We start from the raw sequence: 21891 nt of genomic DNA on the forward strand, positions 1-21891 counted from the left end.
TTTCAACAAAAAAAAAACACAGGTTTTTAGACGGTTTTTCGCAAATAACTCAAAAAATAAGTATTTTATCGAAAAAAATATTATTAGCGAAAATATAGCCTATAAAAAATTGGAAAAATGGCGTACGTATGAAATCTCTAGACCCAGTAGAAGCAAAGTGGTAGCTAATGAAAAATAGTTTTGACACACTATAGGCCCATACCGGTTTCTTAATGTTGTTCTGAATAAATAGTTAATGAAAAATAGGTTTATATTCGTCAAATTTCAAAGCGCATATTTCAACGTTCCCAGAGACAAACAATTTTATATCTATGTAAAATATTTGTAAAGAAAATGATTAATGAATCATTTTCTCCAAGCCACCTACACTAGTGGTCACAACATTTACCCATTGTAACTTGTTTTACAGATTGTAAATAAATTGGGAGGTTAAATAAAAAAAAATATTTCAACGTGAAATAACCAAAAAATGATGCACTTTTTGGGAAACTCATTTCAACTTTTTTAAAGCACTTATTTTCAAAATAACTTAAAATTTATTAGTGATACCAAAAATCATAAACAGTAAAAAATGTAGGTTTTGCTTTTTGAATATTTTGGATTTTTTGTTTTTCTGTAAGACAAATATTGGTTGAAATATGGCTGATCAAAATTTGCATACACTCGTGATTAGTGACTAGTCCAAGCCCTTTCAACTAGAGCCCCTTCAAAAATAAGCACTTTTGACCGATGAAACTTACAGATCATATACAAAATACATACACGAGTAAAGAAACTTGTGAAGTGGTAACGATTAATTTCATTTGGGATGCTAATATGCCGGTGATTTCACGATTTTTTTTTTTACAAAAAAAAAAAGGACCAACTTTATTTTTAGAGTAACTTCATTATTTTCAATGCTAGAAACTTTAAACACTTTTTTAAACACTTTAAAAAAGTTGTAATGAGTTTTCCCCAAAAATTTTGGGGAATCTTCATTTTTTGGCTATTTCACGTTGAAATATTCGATTTGAAATTTGGAACCTATGTATGAACCTTAGTATGAACCTAGTTATCATTAGTTACAACTCTTCTTTTACTGGGTCTAATGATCTCATACATACAAATTTTTTTTTGCTTTTTTATGAGCTATATTTTTGCTAAGAATGTTTTTTTCGGTAAAATACTTACTTTTTGAGTTATGTATTTGCAAAAAAACGTCTAAAAATATGTTTATCGCCAACCGTCACTAAAGTCATTCATTATTGTACTCATTTGACGCTATTTGCGGCAGTAAAGTAACACTTTATTGTACTGAAAGAAGAATTTTACTTTACCTGCCGCGATTAATCAAATTAACTGAGATTGAATGTAAACGGTCGATGGCAGTAATCGATTATTTATTTGAGTGAACTTAAAATTTATTTACTTTAATTATTAAAAATATTGTACAAAATTTACGTTATTATTAATTAAATTTATGTCAGAAAGTGAAATTCTGTAGTATTTCGCAATTATATTCATAAAATATAAATCGAAACTTTACAGATTTAGTAATTAGGTACTTATTCAATATTGATTACTTGAACAACTATCGATTAAACATCGAAATCGGCCATCATGCAAAAGCATTCTGTCATCGTAATTACTGTCATACGAAATTTTTATTTCGTCTAAAATTGATAAAACTCTTAAATCTTTTAAGTTTTGTATTAATGCAATCATTATGAAATGGTGTTTTTGTTAATTCGATTATATAAAATATTGGCGGTGTGCAAGTAATGGGAGGGGATATGAGAAACGATCGTGCGTAAATATCGGAGAAATCTTGAAACTTTCTGAAATAATTCATATTGTCAATTGCAATTGTCAAATTGACGTATATTTCATACCTAATGCCATTGAAGAAGAAAAATTATATGTTGCTCCACAATATTGATATGATATGCAAATATTATATAAAATTAAATTTAATTAATTGTATTTTGCTTGTAGTATTGCATTAATAATTAATTTTATTTACTACATACAATTGTTTACTTTTTAATAACATAACCTCAGTCTTAGTTTTTCTTCTCATAACTTTTTTGTTATAATGGATAATTGCTGGATATCCAGCAACAAGTACTAACGTAATTGGCCAATACAATTAAAAGTGCGAATAAAGTTGCTGAGCGTAGAAACCAGGTGTCGCTTTTCCGAACTTGCACGGTCCCAATAGGACGGTGACAGATATTAATGATAATTTGTTAGCAAATATATTATTTATTTAAATTTTCTACTATTCATCAATAGTCCATTCGTTCACGGTTTTTGCTGTAAATCTTAAAGAACCGCTTGGATTGACATGAAATTTGGCATACGCATAGCTAACATGTCATAGAAAAAAAGTGATATGGTGCCGATGTGTGCTTTTGCCCTGGGGGTGAGTTTTACCCCATCTTGGGGGTGAAAAAATATATGTTCAAGATAAGTTCCGAAATGAATAAACTGACTAATTTTAAGCAACTTTTGTTCTATAGAGTTTTTTCACCAAGTTAATACTTTTCGAGTTATTTGCAAGTGAATATGTTCATTTTTCAACAAAATAACCACGTTTTTAGACGGTTTTTCGCAAATAACTCAAAACGTCAGCATTTTGTCGAAAAAAATATTCTTAGCAAATCTATAGCCTATAAAAAAGTGAAAAAAATGGCGTATATATTAGGTCCCTATACCTAGCAAAAGCAGAGTTATAGCTAATGAAAAATAGGATCATATTCGAAAAATTCCAAATAGAATAATTCAATGTGAAATATCCAAATAATGAAGCATTCTTGGGGAAAACACATTACAACTTTTTTAAAGTGTTTAAAAAATCTTTATTTGTGTTTTTATAAAAAAAATTTCTAGCATCAAGTATAAGCAAGTTACGCTCAAAATAAAGTTGGTCAGTTTTGTTTTAGCAAAAAAAATCAGGAAGATCACCCCCCAATCAAAAGTTAAATGAAATTAATCGTTACCGCTTCACAAGTTACTTTACTTATGTTGTGTTTATATGATCTGTAAGTTTCATCGATTCAAAGTGCTTATTTTTGAAAAAAATTTGGCTTTAAAGTAAAATTTTTAAAAATTTTAATTTTTAAAAAAATGCTTTTTTTTTAAATAACTTAAAAATTGTTAGAGATACCAAAAGTCTTAAACAATAAAAAAGTCGGCTTTACCTTTCTGAATATTTTGTATTTTTTTGTTTTTCTGTAAGACAAAAATTGGTCAAGATTCGGTGTTTCTAAATTTGCATATACTCGTGATAAGTGACTCGTTCAAGCCCTTTTAACTACAGCTCTTTCAAAAATAAGGACTTTGAACCGATGAAACTTACAGATTGTATGATCAATACATACGCGAGTAAAAAACTTGTGAAGTGATAACAATTAAGTTCATTTGAAATGCTAATTAGGGGGTGATTTTCCCGATTTCTTACAAAAAAAAAGGGACCAACTTTATTTTGAGCGTAACTTGTTTACTTTTGATGCTAAAAATTTTTTTAAAAAACAAAAATAAGCATTTTTTTAAACACTTTAAAAAAGTTAAAATGAGTTTTCCCCAAAAAAGTGCTTCGTTTTTTGGTTTTGGCACGTTAAAATATACGATTTGGAATTTGACGAATATTAACCTATTTTTCATTAGCTATAACTCTGCTTCTACTAGATACAGTGACCTAATATATACACTAAGTTTTTCACTTTTTTACGTGCTATATTTTTGATAAGAATTTTTTTTCCACCAAATACTTACTTTTTGAGTTATTTGCGAAAAACCGTTTGAAAACGTAGTTATTTTGTAGAAAAATTAACATATTCACTCGCAAATAACTCGAAAAGTATTAACTTGGTGAAAAAACTTTATAGAACAAAAGTTGCTTAAAATTATGCATTTTATCCATTTCCGGACTTATTTCCAACATATATTTTTCACCCCCAAAAGGGGGTGAACGTCACCCCTAGGGCAAAAGCACACATCGGCACAATATCACTTTTTTTCTTTGACTTATTAGCTATGTGTATGCCATATTTGATGTCAATCCAAGCAGTTCTTTAAAATTTAGAGGTTTTGCAATATTTTACCTTCAAAGAACGTACTACAAGGGAAAAGCAACTGCGCTACGGAAGGCTACATTTCATAAACAAGAACGTAACTATTAACGGTATTTTTAATTTTTGGTATTTTATTTTAATTGTTAAAATTGGTTTAATATTTAAATAAAAATACGATTAAACTGTTTAAAATATATTTATTTCGTTGAAATTATAATAATAGAAGTAGATAACGTCTTACGTGCGTAAATTGTTTTTAACAAGTACACACACTCTTTTTTCATTAGGATGTAATTAAGTAAGTGTTAAGTAAGTGATAACATTTTTTGGCGATAAAATGTTGTATGCACCACGTCAGTAAGGACTCTTTATCGAACTCGTCTGTTATTCGCCTTGCTCGCTACCGCTCGCTCTTCTCATAATATCAGACTCGTTCGATATAGAGTAACTTTACCGACTTGAAAAATGAACATATCGCTGGTACCTATGATTAATGTGATTCCTAATACATTTCCAGTGAAAATAATAACTCTATGATAAGTGTTGGCGATACAATTCTTTTTTATATGCGTGTCCGCGAAGATTATAACTCCCGAAATATTTATAACGAAAAGATTTAGTTCATAATAGATGCCGACGAAAACAATTATTTCCCTTTCTGTTTCTGTGTCTGCCGACGAAAACAATTATTTCTGAGAACTTTTAGTAATTATAATTTTCGTGGACCCAAAAACAAAATGTTTTGTGAGACGAAGTAGTTTTCAATCCTAATAGCAAATTATTAATATTGAAAATATTAAAAATATTACTAAAAGATTTTTAAATTTAAAACTTATTGGTACACTTTCCTGGTGACACCTCCAAGATTTCTACAATTTGCAAGTCAAATGGATGCTGCAGTGAAGACGAGAGGGAAGGAATTCTACACTATACAATTCACATCCCCCGTCTGCAGCTGGTAAAGTTCCAACGGAAAAAGCACCTAGTTACTCTACGGAGTAATACGACTATAAAATAAAAATGTATACCATTTTTATTCAGTTGCAATGCGAAGGCAAAGCAATCTTACTTTTCAATTAGAATACGGAGTGCAGTCCAGTCCCTTGAATCGCGATTTTCGGCTCTTATTGGAGCCTTCATCGGAAGGAACGTAGGCACTGTTCTCCACATTTTAACTGATTCGTATCGAGAGATTTTCCCACCCATTGCAACTGAAGTGATGATAGTAGGTGGCTAGCGCCATCTGGCATTGAAAGACGAAGTAGTTTTCAATCCTAATAGCAAATTATTAATATTGAAAATATTAAAAATATTACTAAAATATTTTTAAATTTAAAACTTATTGGTACACTTTCCTGGTGACACCTCCAAGATTTCTACAATTTGCAAGTCAAATGGATGCTGCAGTGAAGACGAGAGGGAAGGAATTCTACACTATACAATTCACATCCCCCGTCTGCAGCTGGTAAAGTTCCAACGGAAAAATGCACCTAGTTACTCTACGGAGTAATACGACTATAAAATAAAAATGTATAGCATTTTTATTCAGTTGCAATGCGAAGGCAAGACAATCTTACTTTTCAATTAGAATACGGAGTGCAGTCCAGTCCCTTGAATCGCGATTTTCGGCTCTTATGGGAGCCTTCATCGGAAGGAACGTAGGCACTGTTCTCCACATTTTAACTGATTCGTATCGAGAGGTTTTCCCACCCATTGCAACTGAAGTGATGATAGTAGGTGGCTAGCGCCATCTGGCATTGAAAGACAAAGTAGTTTTCAATCCTAATAGCAAATTATTAATATTGAAAATATTAAAAATATTACTAAAAGATTTTTAAATTTAAAACTTATTGGTACACTTTCCTGGTGACACCTCCAAGATTTCTACAATTTGCAAGTCAAATGGATGCTGCAGTGAAGACGAGAGGGAAGGAATTCTACACTATACAATTCACATCCCCCGTCTGCAGCTGGTAAAGTTCCAACGGAAAAATTCACCTAGTTACTCTACGGAGTAATACGACTATAAAATAAAAATGTATAGCATTTTTATTCAGTTGCAATGCGAAGGCAAGACAATCTTACTTTTCAATTAGAATACGGAGTGCAGTCCAGTCCCTTGAATCGCGATTTTCGGCTCTTATTGGAGCCTTCATCGGAAGGAACGTAGGCACTGTTCTCCACATTTTAACTGATTCGTATCGAGAGGTTTTCCCACCCATTGCAACTGAAGTGATGATAGTACGTGGCTAGGTAGGAAAGTGTACCAATAAGTTTTAATTAATTATTTATATGGGAAATAAGCCACAATTAAAATGAAAAAAATAATTTTATTAACGTTTCGACGCCCAAATCGGGTGCCGTTGTCAAAATACAAAATATTACCCGATTTGGGCGTCGAAACGTTAATAAAATTATTTTTTTCATTTTAATTGTGGCTTATTTCCCATATAAATAATTAATCATAAAAATGCCACAAGGAAATAGCTTCAGAACAACAATAAGTTTTAAATTTAAAAATCTTTTAGTAATATTTTTAATATTTTCAATATTAATAATTTGCTATTAGGATTGAAAACTACTTCGTCTTTCAATGCCAGATGGCGCTAGCCACCTACTATCATCACTTCAGTTGCAATGGGTGGGAAAACCTCTCGATACGAATCAGTTAAAATGTGGAGAACAGTGCCTACGTTCCTTCCGATGAAGGCTCCAATAAGAGCCGAAAATCGCAATTCAAGGGACTGGACTGCACTCCGTATTCTAATTGAAAAGTAAGATTGTCTTGCCTTCGCATTGCAACTGAATAAAAATGCTATACATTTTTATTTTATAGTCGTATTACTCCGTAGAGTAACTAGGTGCATTTTTCCGTTGGAATTTTACCAGCTGCAGACGGGGGATGTGAATTGTATAGTGTAGAATTCCTTCCCTCTCGTCTTCACTGCAGCATCCATTTGACTTGCAAATTGTAGAAATCTTGGAGGTGTCACCAGGAAAGTGTACCAATAAGTTTTCAATTTAAAAATATTTTAGTAATATTTTTAATATTTTCAATATTAATAATTTGCTATTAGGATTGAAAACTACTTCGTCTTTCAATGCCAGATGGCGCTAGCCACCTACTATCATCACTTCAGTTGCAATGGGTGGGAAAACCTCTCGATACGAATCAGTTAAAATGTGGAGAACAGTGCCTACGTTCCTTCCGATGAAGGCTCCAATAAGAGCCGAAAATCGCGATTCAAGGGACTGGACTGTACTCCGTATTCTAATTGAAAAGTAAGATTGTCTTGCCTTCGCATTGCAACTGAATAAAAATGCTATACATTTTTATTTTAAAATGTTTTTTGTTGATACTCCTCAAAAATAAATTTTTTCGCTAACACTTTATTAGGGATTATAATTTTCACAATCATATAATCAAAAATAATATTCTTCGCAGCGTTTATTGAAAGTTCTACTCTTACCGGCATTTTTCGGAGTTATACTTTTCCTAGGCGGCGGCGATATGTTTACTCGCAAATAACTGGAAAATTAGGTATTACCTTAGTGAAAAAATGCTGTAGAACAAAAGTTGCATAGAATTGGTCTGTTCATCCATTTCCGGACTTATTTTTAATATATATTTTTTCACCTTCGAGAAGGGGTGAAACTCACCCCCAGGGCAAAAAGACACATCGGCACAATATCACTTTTCTTCTTTGACATGTTACCTATATGTATGCCAAATTTCATGTCAATATAAGCGGTTCTTTAAAATCTATAGGTTTTGCAATATTTTACCGTCAAGGATCGTACTGATTATCGCCAGATATTAGTTAAAATTAGTTTTTTTAATAAAATATATTTTTAGATTAAAAGAAGCTTGGAAATATGCTGAAGAAAAGGGATTTACAAGAAAAAGTGCACTTCAGAAACTTGCCCATGAGGATATACCCATGCCCTCAACTTTTGCGGATAGAAACTGTTTTAGTTTAGGAGCACATAATCCCATACCTGGATTAGACGTCGAATGGATTACTCTAAAAATTACGGAGGTAATATAAAATAATAAGTTTGTACATGTCTGAAAAATATTTACATTTAATTCGGTCACTGAATACACTCATCGAAAAAGTCTAGGGATATTTTTACACCATAATAAAATTAATAAAAAAAGAATGTGTGTGTACTTTGTACGCACGTAAGAAGTTATACTTCTACTACATATTATGTGATTTTTAAGACAATACCAAAAATTTAAAAAAATAAAAGAATAAAACACACACAAACACATTGAAAAATGCCACAAAGAAAAAATGATTTCTGAACGATAATAATTGTTGGCAAAAAATTTAAATACGCATTTTCTGAAAAAAAAAATTATATAACAAATATACTTGCATATAACATGCATAAAAAAATAAAAAAATAAAACTTGCATCGGGAATTGAACCCGTGAATTTCTGGCGCTTTGATTCGTAATCGAAGCGTAGACTCACTCGTCCAATCCCACATTATTTATCATGTGGAAAAATACGGTAACTAAACGTTTTACTCTTTGACAGTTGTTTTGAAAATTAAATTATGTAGTTTAAATTTTGTGGAAGAAAATATAAAAATATAACAAAACAGTAAGAAAACAATATATTAGATGAAGATTGGTAGAACTTTTGTTGGTAATCAAATTAAGTATGTAAATCAAAGCATTACATACCTACTAGATAAATAAATCTACGCCAAAAAATCATAATTTAAAAATAAAAATCGAACCTAATTTGGGATTTCTCTCTAAAATCCGCATTCTTGAGAAAATAAATGTATGTATTTCAACCTAATCCAAATGTATAATTACAATATGATTATAATAAAAACTACTTACCAAATTAGAATGAGTTTTCCTTGTCCAAAATAGTCCAAAAGTCCAAAAATATAGGTATATGAAAACTATTTAAAAAGGCAGTATAACTATTAACTAACTTTTGTTTGTTGTTTCTTTTCACACAAATTTTAAAACGCAACAACCATAAATAATCTAACTACAGCTGTGCCACAGCCGCCATATTGAATAATTTTTGACATGTCATTTGAACATCCAATCAGAACAAAGTTATAATGCGCATGCGCCCGGTCGCTAGGTTTTACCATATAAAAATTCACCCTCTATCGCCGGTAAAGAAGTATAACTTCAAAAATCAATGGGAAAATCCCAGTAGCTGGCTGTATACCATAATTAAAAATCATACAGAACAAGTAAAAACTTCGTTTGTATAATGGTATAAAAAGTTTATTGAAAAACTATTAAAAAGTCATCCAAAAGGTTTCGCAAAACGTTTTCGATCTAGATCAGATCATCTTCAGTGCGTTCTGCTTAATAGATGAAACTAGCAACCTTATAGAATAGGTGACATCGAGAAATATGATTTACATTTTTAAAAACTGATGTTAGTAGCGACTCTAAGCCGATGTTAAAAGATAAATTTGAGAGTGCTCAAAAGGCAACATGATTCACTGCTCGATGATAACGTGTGGTTCTTGCCAGTTCAATGGACACAGACCAACTGAACTGGTCCATTGAACTGGCAAGAACCACACCTTATCATCGAGCAGTGAATCATGTTGCCCTTTGAGCACATTTAAATTTATCTTTAACATCGGCTTAGAGTCGCTACTAACATCAGTTTTTAAAAATGTAAATCATATTTCTCGATGTCACCTATTCTACAAGGTTGCTAGTTTCATGTACTAAGCAGAACGCACTGAAGATGATCTGATCTAGATCGAAAACGTTTTGCGAATCCTTTTGGATGACTTTTTAATAGTTTTGCAATAAACTTTTTATATCATTATACAAACGAAGTTTTTACTTGTTCTGTATGATTAATAAAAATAAATTTATGTGGTCGTCTAATGTCAATTGAATTTGTACAGTTGCTCATTCTATACATTTTTACAACCAACAATAATTATAGCACCCGAATTGACTAGCGACTTGCAGCAGGCACACCCTTTCATTAGAATACAAAGATTGCAATGGGCCGGACATGTGATAAGAATGGGAGAGGATAGACTACCAAAAAGAGCACTGAATGCTAGAATGCTGGAAAAGAGACCGGTTGGAAAGCCAAGAAAGCGCTGGGAAGACACAGTAAACAGCGACGCACAAGTCGTTTTAGCAGTCCGTGTATTAGTGCAGCCGATATGTGAAACAATTGTGCATTTAATGATAGAAGTATATAATTTGGACCACATATACTACACATATAAAAGTAAAAATTTAGATATGAGGCCATCTCAGATTTGGCCTTTTAAAAAAATGGCGGGCATTCAAAATGGCGACTATACATATTGACTAATAGCACGATAACTTTTGAACGAGGCGTAAGATTTCAACCAAATTTGGTATATAGGTTCTTTTTTTGATGAATAAGATCGAGGTCTTGAACCGGAAGAATCGGTTTACCAGAAGTTGTGTTTTTTCTGGTTTTTATGTAAAAATATGTTGTATTTTTTTCAGTTTTTTCACCCTGTATGTATTAATTTTTCAAAAAGTTAATACCGCCATTGAAAAGAGCGTAAAAATATTTTTAGGAAATATTTTGAACTTTTTAGTCATATTAATTACCATTTAATAAATGCATAACGTATCTTCACATGTACCTATGTGCGACAGATTCGTGCAAATATTATAAGAATTATTGTGCATTTAACGGTAGAAGCATATAATTTGGGCCACATATACTACACATATAAAGGTTCAAATCTAGATATGACGCCATCTTAGTTTTTGTTCCTTTTACAAAAATAGCGGGCATTCAAAAACTATACATATAGGACTAATAGCACGATAACTTTTGAACGAGACGTCAGATTTCAACCAAATTTGGTATATAGGTTCTTTTTTTGATGAATACCGGAATAAACCGGAAGATGAATAGACCGGAAGAATCGGTTTACGAGAAGTTGTGTTTTTACTGTTTTTTTATATAAAAATATGTTGTTTCTTTTTCACTTCTTTCACCCTGTATATATAAATTTTTCAAAAAGGTAATACCGCCATTAAAATGACTGTAAACATATTTTTTAGGAAATGTTTTGAACTTTTTAGTTAAGTTAATTACCATTTAATAAAAAATGCATAACGTATGTTCACATGTACCTATGGGCGGCAGATTCATTTTGAATGCCCGCCATTTTTGTAAAAGACAAAATCTGAGATGGCCTCATATCTAAATTTGAATCTTTATATGTGTAGTATGTGTGGTCCAAATTATATGCTTCTACCATTAAATGCACAATAATTCTTATATTATTATTTGCACAAATCTACCGCACATAGGTACCTACATGTGAAGATACGTTATGCATTTATTAAATGGTAATTAATATAACCAAAGAGTTCAAAATATTTCCTAAACAATATTTTTACGCTCTTTTTAATGCCGGTATTACTTTTTTGAAAAATTAATATATACAGGGTGAAAGAATTGAAAAAATAAACAACATATTTTTACAAAAAATCAGGAAAAACACAACTTCTAGTAAACCGATTCTTCCGGTTCCAGAGCTCGATCTTATACATAAAAAAAAATACCAAATTTGGTTGAAATCTGACTTTTCGCTCAAAAGTTATCATGCTATTAGTCATATATGTATAGTCGCCATTTTGAATGCCCGCCTTTTTTGTAAAAGGCCAAATCTGAGATAGCCTCATATCTAAATTTGAACCTTTGTATGTGTAGTATATGTGGTCCAAATTATATGCTTCTACCGTTAAATGCACAATAATTCTTATAATATTTGCACGAATCTGCCGCACATAGGTACATGTGAAGATAAGTCATGCATTTATTACATGGTAATTAACATAACTAAAAAGTTCAAAATATTTTCTAAAAAAAATTTTACGCTCTTTTGAATGCCGGTATTACTTTTTTGAAAAATTAATATATACAGGGTGAAAGAATTGAAAAAAAACATTTTTTTACATAGAAACCAGGAAAAACACATCTTCTAATAAACCGATTCTTCCGGTTCAGGAGCTCGACCTTATACATCAAAAAAAAGAACCCGTATACCAAATTTGGTTGAAGTTGGACTTTTCGTTTAAAAGTTATCGTGCTATTAGTCACATATGTATCATCGCCATTTTGAATGCCTGCCATTTTTGTAAAAGGTAAAATCTGAGATGCCCTCGTATCTAATTTTGGACCTTTATATGTGTAGTATATGTGGTCCAAATTATAAATATGCTTCTATCATTAAATGCACAATTCTTATAATATTTGCACGAATCTGCCGCACTATATAGAGAACAGCCGCAGACAAACAAGAGTGGAGGCAAAAAATAAAGGAGGCAAGGCTCAATTTGGGCTGTAGTGCCGTAGAAGAAAAAGAAGAAGTAGACACACCAGGTAACTATAGACCTTGATACTGTAATAAATCGTCTCCATTAAGCCAATCTCTACAGTCGCAGGCCATTGATATGTCCATCTATCTCCAGAGACAAACGCGCTGCAAGATTAGAGTGGTGTCAGGAATATCAAAACTATGATACGAATGATTGAGCTAGTTTTATGTATAATGAATTTATGTGTTAGTATAATATTATATTTATGGATTACCGTCTAAGACCGACATGATAAGGCCGATAAGAAAGAAGATGTATTTTTCTAGTGACATTATTGGGTGTGAATATGTCTTTTGAGTTTACTCCTCCTGGTTTAAAAACAAGGTACAGTCAGGCCCGCCGAGAGGGCGGTACAGCCGGTACATTTTACTGGGGCCCGGTGATGTAAGGGGCCCGGCGTCGACCAGACCAAAGAAGTAATTTTTCCTGTCTTTTTTTGCTGTGAAATATTTAATATTGTCATAGATTGTATAATAAACAATTTAACCAGAAAATTTAATGCGGCAAATGAAATTCATTCACTATTTAACATTTTATGGGCATTTTGAGATGAAGATGACGACAAGATTAAGAAAAAAATTGATATATTGCGCTATTTGAGTTTTATAAAGAAGGCATCAGTGAAGAATTGATAGATGAAATTTTTCATTTGAAAGCGATATACAAGGATAATATTGTGAATCTCAACTCTTTTCCATAGATTTACTTATAGCCCAATAAATGACCGTTTTTAAGTGTAATTTCCAGGGGCAACTCCGAGTTGCATGAAAATTTGGATTTAGGTTCTACTTACCCTCCACTTCAAAGCTGAATTTGTGCCGTTGGTTGCTTTTACTTGGGGGGTGACATTTACCCCTTCTCGGGGGTGAAAAACGCGTGTTTAAAATGAAGCCGGAAATGGATAAATTGGCTTATTTTAAGCAGGTTTTGTTCTATAAAGGTTTTTACGTAAGTCAATAATACGTGACCGTTTTTCCCCAAATAACTGAAAAAGTAAATATTTTATCGAAAAAAATATTTTTAACAAAAGTGTAGCTATTAAAAAAACGAAAAAAATGATGTACCAGTAAAGTCTACAAATTGAGTAGAAGCAAAGTTGTAGCTCATGAAAAATACGTTCTTATTTGTCTAATTCCAAATCGAATAATTCAACGCGAAATCACCGAAGAAAGAAGCATTTTTCGGGAAAATCTTATTAACATTTTTAAAGTATCGAAAAAAAGCTTATTATTTGTTTTTTACAAAAGTTTACAGCATCAAAAATAAACGAGTTACACTGAAAAAAATAGTTGGCCCCTTTTTTTGGTAAAAAAAATCGTGAAAACCTCCCTCTATTTAGCACCCTAAATGAAATGAATCGTTTGGCTTTACCATCTATTTTAACTATATGTGTATTGTTTATTAGTCCAGGGCGCATCTGTTTTGAGATGGACGTTGAGAGGTGACTCAATTTTTTTTGCAGAAATTGCTTGAAAATAAATCAAATAATAATATTTAAGTTATCCTTCCTCTCAAAAAGGTCCGGAACATCGTTTAAATAATCAAAATGTCAATAAATGAAGGAAAAATTCGATTTTTTTCTTCGTTTTTTGATTATAACTTTAAAAATATTCATTTCCGAGAAAAGTTGTACTGACATAAAAGTTGCGTAATTAAATTTCCTACAACATAGAATTGGTTAAAAATTTAAAAAATAGTTATCCTAGTTGCGAAATAACAATAATTGCGAAAAAAACATACAAAAATCAGTATTTGCATTTTACGTTTTTCAACCATTTAGGCTACACTTAGGACCTGCATATTTCACCCAGAAAAACTTTATGATATAGTAAAACAATACTGTAAATTTTATTAAGATCGGTTCAATAGATTTTGCAAAATAAATTTTGCAATCCAGCTTTCGCAAAAAAAATTCATTTTTTCAAAATGTTACAGTACTGAAAATAAAGCAGATAGCAAATTGAAATTTTTGAAGTGTACTGTACCTTTCATTTGCAATTTGCAAAATTAAAATCGATTAATTACGACGTCGGGAAATTTTTTAAATAAACATTAATTTTTGGTGCTACGCGCATGACAGCGGTGTTCGATTCACACAAGTTGATTTCCACCAAAATTTCTTCCAATCTTTATCTAATATATTATTTTTTACTCTATATGTTGTTGTATTTTAATATTTTAATTCCACAGAAATCAAACTAATTTTATTATTGTTAGTGAAATATTGTTTAAACAATTGCATATGTTTAAAAATAATAAACCTTTATTCTCTAAGTTACAATATATGAAGCAAGAAAGTTTTTGCTAATAAAAGTGTTATTTCAAAGGAAAGAGTATGTGTTTTTATTTTGCAATTAACAAATTTATTTATTTATATCGAAATGTAATAAAAATTAAAATGTATCAATCATTATCAAAGGTCATTGGAATGCCCAATCAGAGCAAACTATCCGCTGTCCTGCGCGTAGCACCAAAAATTAATGTTTATTTAAAAAAAATCCTGACGCCGTGGTGTTAATCGATTTTAATTTTGCAAAATTGCAAATGAAAGGTACAGTACACTTTGAAAAATTGAATTTTTTTGAGAAAGCTGGATTGCAAAATTTATTTTGCAAAATCTATTGAACCGATCTTAATGAAATTTATAGTATTATTTTACTGTATCATACAGTTTTTCTGGGTGAAATATGAAGGTCCTAAGTGTAGCATAAATGGTTGAAAAACGTAAAATGCGAATACTTGTTTTTGTATGGTTTTTTTCGCAATTATTGCTATTTTGCAACAAGGGTGACTATTTTTTAAATCTTTAACCAATTCTATATTGTAGGAAATGTAATTACGCAACTTTTATGTCAGTACAAGTTTTCTCGGAAATAATTACTTTTAAAGTTATAATCAAAAAACGAAGAAAAAAATCGAATTTTTCCTTAATTTTTTGATATTTTGATTATTTAAACAATGTTCCGGACCTTTTTGAGAGGGAGGATAACTCAAATATTATTATTTGATTTATTTTCAAGCAATTTCTGCAAAAAAATTTGAGTCACCTCTCAACATCCAAATGTACTAATATTTTTACAGATGCGCCCTGGTCTATATATGATATGTAAGTTTGATTGGTTTGAAGTGCTTATTTTTGAAAACATTTGGTTTTATAGTAAAAAAAAATTTCTAAAAATTTTTGAAAAATTTCATTTTTTCAAAATAACTTTAAAAGTATTAGTGATAACAAAAATCTTAAAGAGTAAAAAAATGTAGGTTTTGCTATTATAAATATGCAAGTTTATTTTGTTCCTCCGTAAGACAAAAATTGGATAATATATAGCTATTCAAAATTTGCATACACTCATGATTAGTGACCCATTCAAGCTTTCTCAATTATAACCCTTTCAAAAATAAACACTTTAAACCGGTGAGACTGACACATCATATAAAAAATAGATATGTAAGTAAATTGTTTGTAAAGCGGTAGCGATTAATTTCATTTGGGGAGCTAAACACGGCGAGATTTTCATGATATAAAAAAAAAAGAGTGCCAATTTTATTTTGAGCGTAACTCGCTTATTTTTAATGCTAAAACTTTTGTTAACAATTAAAACAAAGCTTTTTATAAACACTTTAAAAAAGTTTAAATGGGTTTTTCCCGAAAAGTGCTTAATTATTCGGTGATTTCACCTTGAAATATTTGATTTGGAATTAGACGAATAAGAACGTAATTTTCATGAGCTACAACTTTGTTTTTATTTGATTGATAGACTTTACTGATATACCATTTTTTTGGGTTTTTTATAAGCTACACTTTTTCTAAGGATATTTTTTTCGATAAAATATTTACTTTTTAAGTTATTTGCGAAAAACTGTCTGAAAACGTAGTTTTTTTTGTCGAAAAATCAACATTTTCAATGGCAAATAACTCGAAAAGTATTGACTTAAGTAAAAAACTCTATAGAACAAAAGTTGCTTATAATTAGTCAATTTATGCATTTCCGGTCTTATCTTGAACGTATGTTTTTTCATCCCCGAGAAGGGGTGACTGCCACCCCCCAAGTAAAAGCAACCAACGGCACAATTTCAACTTTGAAGTGGAGGGTAAGTAAAACCTAAATCCAAATTTTCATGCAATTCGGAGTTGCCCCTGAAAATTACACGGTATCGCCGAATTTCCCGTTCATTTACTGGGCTATTAATAAAATTAAACGTCTCAAATTTGAATCATTATTAGACTAAGAGCCGTATAGGAAAAATTTGCTAATCATTTTAGGCACCATAAGATTCTATAACTTAAATAGTAGAACCTAAAAGAAAACGTTTGAACACTGTGCCGTCACTTTTCAGTGGCACATGCGTCGACAGTGGCGCATCAAACTTTTCACTTTTGGACCGGATAAATAAATTATTTTTAAATTGACGGCATTAAGACGCAAGGAAGATATTAAAAATATAAGACATAAAAACTATATACCGTACAAAAATAATGGTTCTGCAACATAAAAAAATTTTTCATTTTCCGCATATTTTCATTGATAAAAAAATTATAGAAAACTGTACGGCATGCATAATATTAAGTAAATATATATATATATATATATTTTAAAGTTATATTTTACTGTGCCGTACGAATCTACTGGCTCAAACAGTTTCAAGCCTTATGTAAATTTTCTCATTTCAACCCCTATTGACAAAAATTATTTAGAAAAGTACGGCACTGATTTCAGAGTATTACTTATGCTCTAAAATGATCAAAAACCTGAGTGCCGTACAAATTATTTGGCAAAAAAATATTTATTCCATTTTTTGTAGTGAAAAATTATTATTTCCTGAACGGCATAAATTTTAGAAGCTAGTTATTATTCTTTATAAACTGTATGTGAAAATGCCGTACAAATTTATTGACATAAAAAAAATTGATGGTGAATACAAATAATTATTTTTTTTAATTTTACTATTTGGAAAATTCATTTCCCAGCTACTATAATAATATTTAATATCATATTTCCACATAGTTTTAGAATATTCTATGACTAATAGTGACAAAAATGTTCATGCCGTACATTTTTAACTACAGGGTTTCCCAAAATAAGTAGGACTTCCAAAGTAATTTTCATCACATTATGAAATCATACATTCCTGTACGGCACACACTTTATAACATTAACAACATCAAATGATGATGAAAATATATAATGTCGTTCATTTTTAATGGAACATTTATATACAGTTGGGTTCAAATTTTGAATTTTCTCGATAACCCTGTTTTGTCAAAGTTCCAGGCATTCCTATGCACACAAAAATTTGACAAACGTTTACTGTTTTTCTCAAAATATATTTAATAAATACTATAATTGATCACAGTTACTGAATATTTAAATGTGCTATTTTTACTATTAACTGAAGCAGGTTTACCCCAATGCACAGAATTCTCAGATTCGTGGCTTGAGGTTCCCTAGAACAAAAATTATCAATCGGTACAATTTCAAATAATCCACATAAAGAAGGTATACCTAATCCCTATTGAACACGGCAATTCAGTTTTTTTTTATATGTCGATTTAAGCTCTTACCTTAGTAGGAAAGTTGGTAATCACTGAAATACAGGGTGTCAAAGTTAAAGTTTTTTTATTTATTCTTGAATATTTCCTGGCAGGCATGGGACAACAACACGAAATTTCGTAAGCGGGGGTTTTTTGAAACGAGAAATCTAAATTCGCCACCAAAAATGATGTATTACCCAGAGGGCGCCACATACGTCTTGCAGCGCTCATTTAATACCTCCAATTTTTGTATCCCGCACTCTACATATTTTTGAGCCAAAACTTTTATTCTCTTAATATTTTTACTTAAAATAGATATATGAACTACATTCTTCTCGCTAAACTCAACCGTTTTCGAAATAAACGAATTTTAATTCTGCGATGCTACAGTAGTTATATCCGAAAAATAAACTTGAAACCATAACTGGAATTATACACATAGTTTCAAAAGTTATGCATCACGCCTCTAATTCACGATGTTTACGCTTTTATAAATCCGTATCTTTATCACATATTTAATGGGTCTTTTTTATAAAAAATATACCTTTTTTGGTTTTTTATTTTATTTGAATTCCATCTAATTTATTTAATAAAAAACGAAGGTAGGTCGTCATACAGGAAGTAATTATTATAATATCAAAGACTCCTACGATTTCCTGTATGACTACCTCCCCTTGTTCGTAAAATGGACTGCTCCGGACTTACTTAAGCTAGCCACCACCTAGCTCCAGTGCAGCTGTACCTATAGATGCAGTGAACTTTAAAAATCTTCACGGAATTCCCACGCATCGTTTTCTTTTAGGTTTTACTATTTAAGTTATAGATTCCTACGGTGCCTAAATCATTAGCAAAATGGGTTTTCTCCTTGATTATTTTTTTTAATTAATAATAATATTATTATATATAATAAATATAATATATAATATTATTATATTTATACAATATTATTATATTAAAAAAAGAGGTACTTTGTGTATACGAAATGTGTACGAACGTAACAAGTTGCTTTTCTCTTGATGAATAACCAATCGCGCCTAAAGAAGTATAATTTAAATAAAAATTAATATTAATTTTTTAATTTCGCGTTATTACGTATTAAACACTTTCTTGTGTTGAATTATTTTAAAAATATACAAGGCTTTATTGAAAGTTAAAAAATAATTTGTAAGGCAAAGTAAACAAAATAGATTGTGAGGTAGCCGCGCGTACAAAAATTTAAAAACAATGCATGAAAAAAATTATTGCAGTTAATATGCAAACGATTTTGGAGGCTTTTTGCTTCATGGTGCCACAATATTTATACGGGATTAGCTTTTTAATAGTCTATTTTTAATAAATTGAAAAAAGACAATAATTTTTTTACTAAACCTTAAACGGAAATAGCTATTTGTATAACAAGGGAGGAAAGTGCTAATTTTCCTCCCGAGAATGAAGTTTACTGCCCGACGCGTAGCGGAGGGCAGTAATCATTCAAGGGAGGAAAGAGCACTTTACTCCCATGTTATACATATGGTTTTTCCACCTTCCTCAAATAACAAGTCATTGTTTCATTTTTACTTAATTTATTTATGTAACTAACCAACAAAATTTATTAGAACTAAAACTAACAAGCAGGTACAATATAACTGTCAACTGTCAAATATAAGTCAAATTATTAATGTAAACATTGTTAAATCAGAATAACAATTTACTGTTTTTTACCATTCTGCAAAATACAGAGTGTTTTTAGATAAACGTTAAAATGTATAGATACTTACGTAATAGAAAATAGATATTGTACAGGGCGTCAATAAGTTATATTTCATGAATGAAATACCATGACGTCACTTTTACTTTTCCTCCCTAGGGAGGAAAAATATTTTCCTCCCTAGGGAGGAAAAGTACAACTTTGCTCCCTACAATCAGGTCCGGAAAGGTATACTTTCGGTAGAGGTAGGTGGAAAAATCATTTTCCTACTGTGACCTCATGTGCAATTCAAAATGTACGGCATAATAATTTGGGGACTATTTTTATATATAACCTTCTAAATGTTTTGGTTTTAGGGGGCCTGAAATAAATTACCTTATTCTACGTAAAAAGTGAGGGTTGAGCAAGGGTTAAAACTGCATTTGGGCCGGTGAATTTGTACGGCATAGTAAAATATAGTTGTGAAATAAATATATTTACTTAAAATCATACACGCCGTACAGTTTTCTATAATTTTTTTATCAATGAAAATATGCGAAAAATGAAAATTTTTTTTACGCTGCAGAACCAATATTTTTGTGCGGCATATAGTTTTTATATCTTATATTTTTAATATCTTCCTTGCGTCTTAATGCCGTCAATTTATAAATAATTTATTTATCCGGTCCAAAAGTGGAAAGTTTGATGCGCCACTGTCGACGCATGTGCCACTGAAAAGTGACGGCACAGTGTTCAAACGTTTTCTTTTAGGTTCTACTATTTCAATTATAGACTCTTATGGTGCCTAAAATGATTAGCAAATTTCACCTATCCCGGCTCTTAGTCTATATTTCCTAACGTAGTTATTACGTTAAGAATATTTTACATATTGTCGGTGACAGTCGTAGAAGCGGAAAGAACCTTACAGTTTATCCCAAACCCTTTTTTCAGTGCGTCATTAATTTTGACGTCATATAAGATTTTAACAGTGTCGCGAAACACTTCATGACATTTTAGTTAAATCTGATAGTTGTCAGATTATGTTTATGTAAATATCAATATTTATATAAATACATATTTGCCAGAATATTAATTTTAAAATATCTTAAGGAAGAATATACCAATGACATAAAACATTTTATATTTACGTCGTTGACAAATAACTAACCCAGAATTACAATTGTCATTTTAAAAAGTTAAAATTGTGATAGTACTGTCGCGATAGATTAAATACTTTTGTTTCAAATTTTCTTATGATTAATTATTTAAATGAGTGAGATTAAATAAATTATTAGAAGAATTTTTTTGCTTAGCAACAACACTTTTGTTTATTTTAGTAATATTTTGTATTTTAACAACGGCACCCGATTTGGGCGTCGAAACGTTAATAAAATTATTTTTTTCATTTTAATTGTGGCTATTTCCCATATAAATAATTAATCATAAAAATGCCACAAGAAAATAGCTTCAGAACAACATCAAATTTTCTTTATTCGCATCATGGATTGGTTATCTATTTAGAGTATTGTAATTGTCAACCAATTATACATCTGTAAGTATAAGTCGCTTTAATATGGAAATAGGCTGTTACAGTTATATTAAAAAAAAAGGGTACAAGTATTAGAAAGGGAAGTTAACGTCATCCTATTTGTGTACAACCGGCTGGGATTTTTGGAGGTTATCAAATGTCATAAGTGATCAAAAATGCAACTCATAGACGTCAAAGACGTTTAATTTGATAGAAGGTTTAACGTTACGTACAATAAAAAATTAATATGCCTCGTCATTTAAGTGAGATTGAAAAGGCTCAAATAATTACGAAAATGGAAGAAGGATGGTCAATTCGTGCGCTAGCAAATTTCTATAATAGAAATTTGAAAACAATCTTCAGAATTAAGCAACGATGGGTCCAAGAACAATCATTAAAAAGAAAAGTTGGTTCAGGGCGTTCCAAAGTATCCACTCCTCAACAAGATGCTGTTTTAGTTAAATTCTTAAGAGATAATCCATTTGCGACGTCGAAGGATTCAAGGATTCATACGGGATTTCCTGGTGTCCAACCTACTGTAAGCAGAAGGATCAATGAATCTGAATTAAAAAACCGACCAGCTGCTAAAAAACCATTAGTAACTGTTGAACATCGGCAAGCAAGAGTAATATTTGCACTAAACTATATTTACCGCAACCCACAATTTTGGAACAACGTCATTTTTACTGATGAAAAGACTTTTCAGTCGACCTATAACGG

The 21891-nt window shown here is 30.9% G+C and overlaps 1 protein-coding gene across 2 annotated transcripts in view; it reads left to right on the forward strand.

The window, feature by feature from the left end:
- LOC126880408 (probable ATP-dependent RNA helicase spindle-E) overlaps window positions 1–21891 on the forward strand; it is a 383599-nt gene that overhangs the window by 282734 nt on the left and 78974 nt on the right. For both annotated transcript variants that reach the window (XM_050644249.1, XM_050644250.1), the window contains exon 14: window positions 7912–8095. In XM_050644249.1, coding sequence (XP_050500206.1) covers window positions 7912–8095 — 184 coding nt within the window. The remainder of the gene's footprint in view (window positions 1–7911; window positions 8096–21891) is intronic.

This window comes from Diabrotica virgifera, chromosome 2, assembly GCF_917563875.1.
Source record: "Diabrotica virgifera virgifera chromosome 2, PGI_DIABVI_V3a".
In the NCBI taxonomy this organism is placed as follows: domain Eukaryota; kingdom Metazoa; phylum Arthropoda; class Insecta; order Coleoptera; family Chrysomelidae; genus Diabrotica; species Diabrotica virgifera.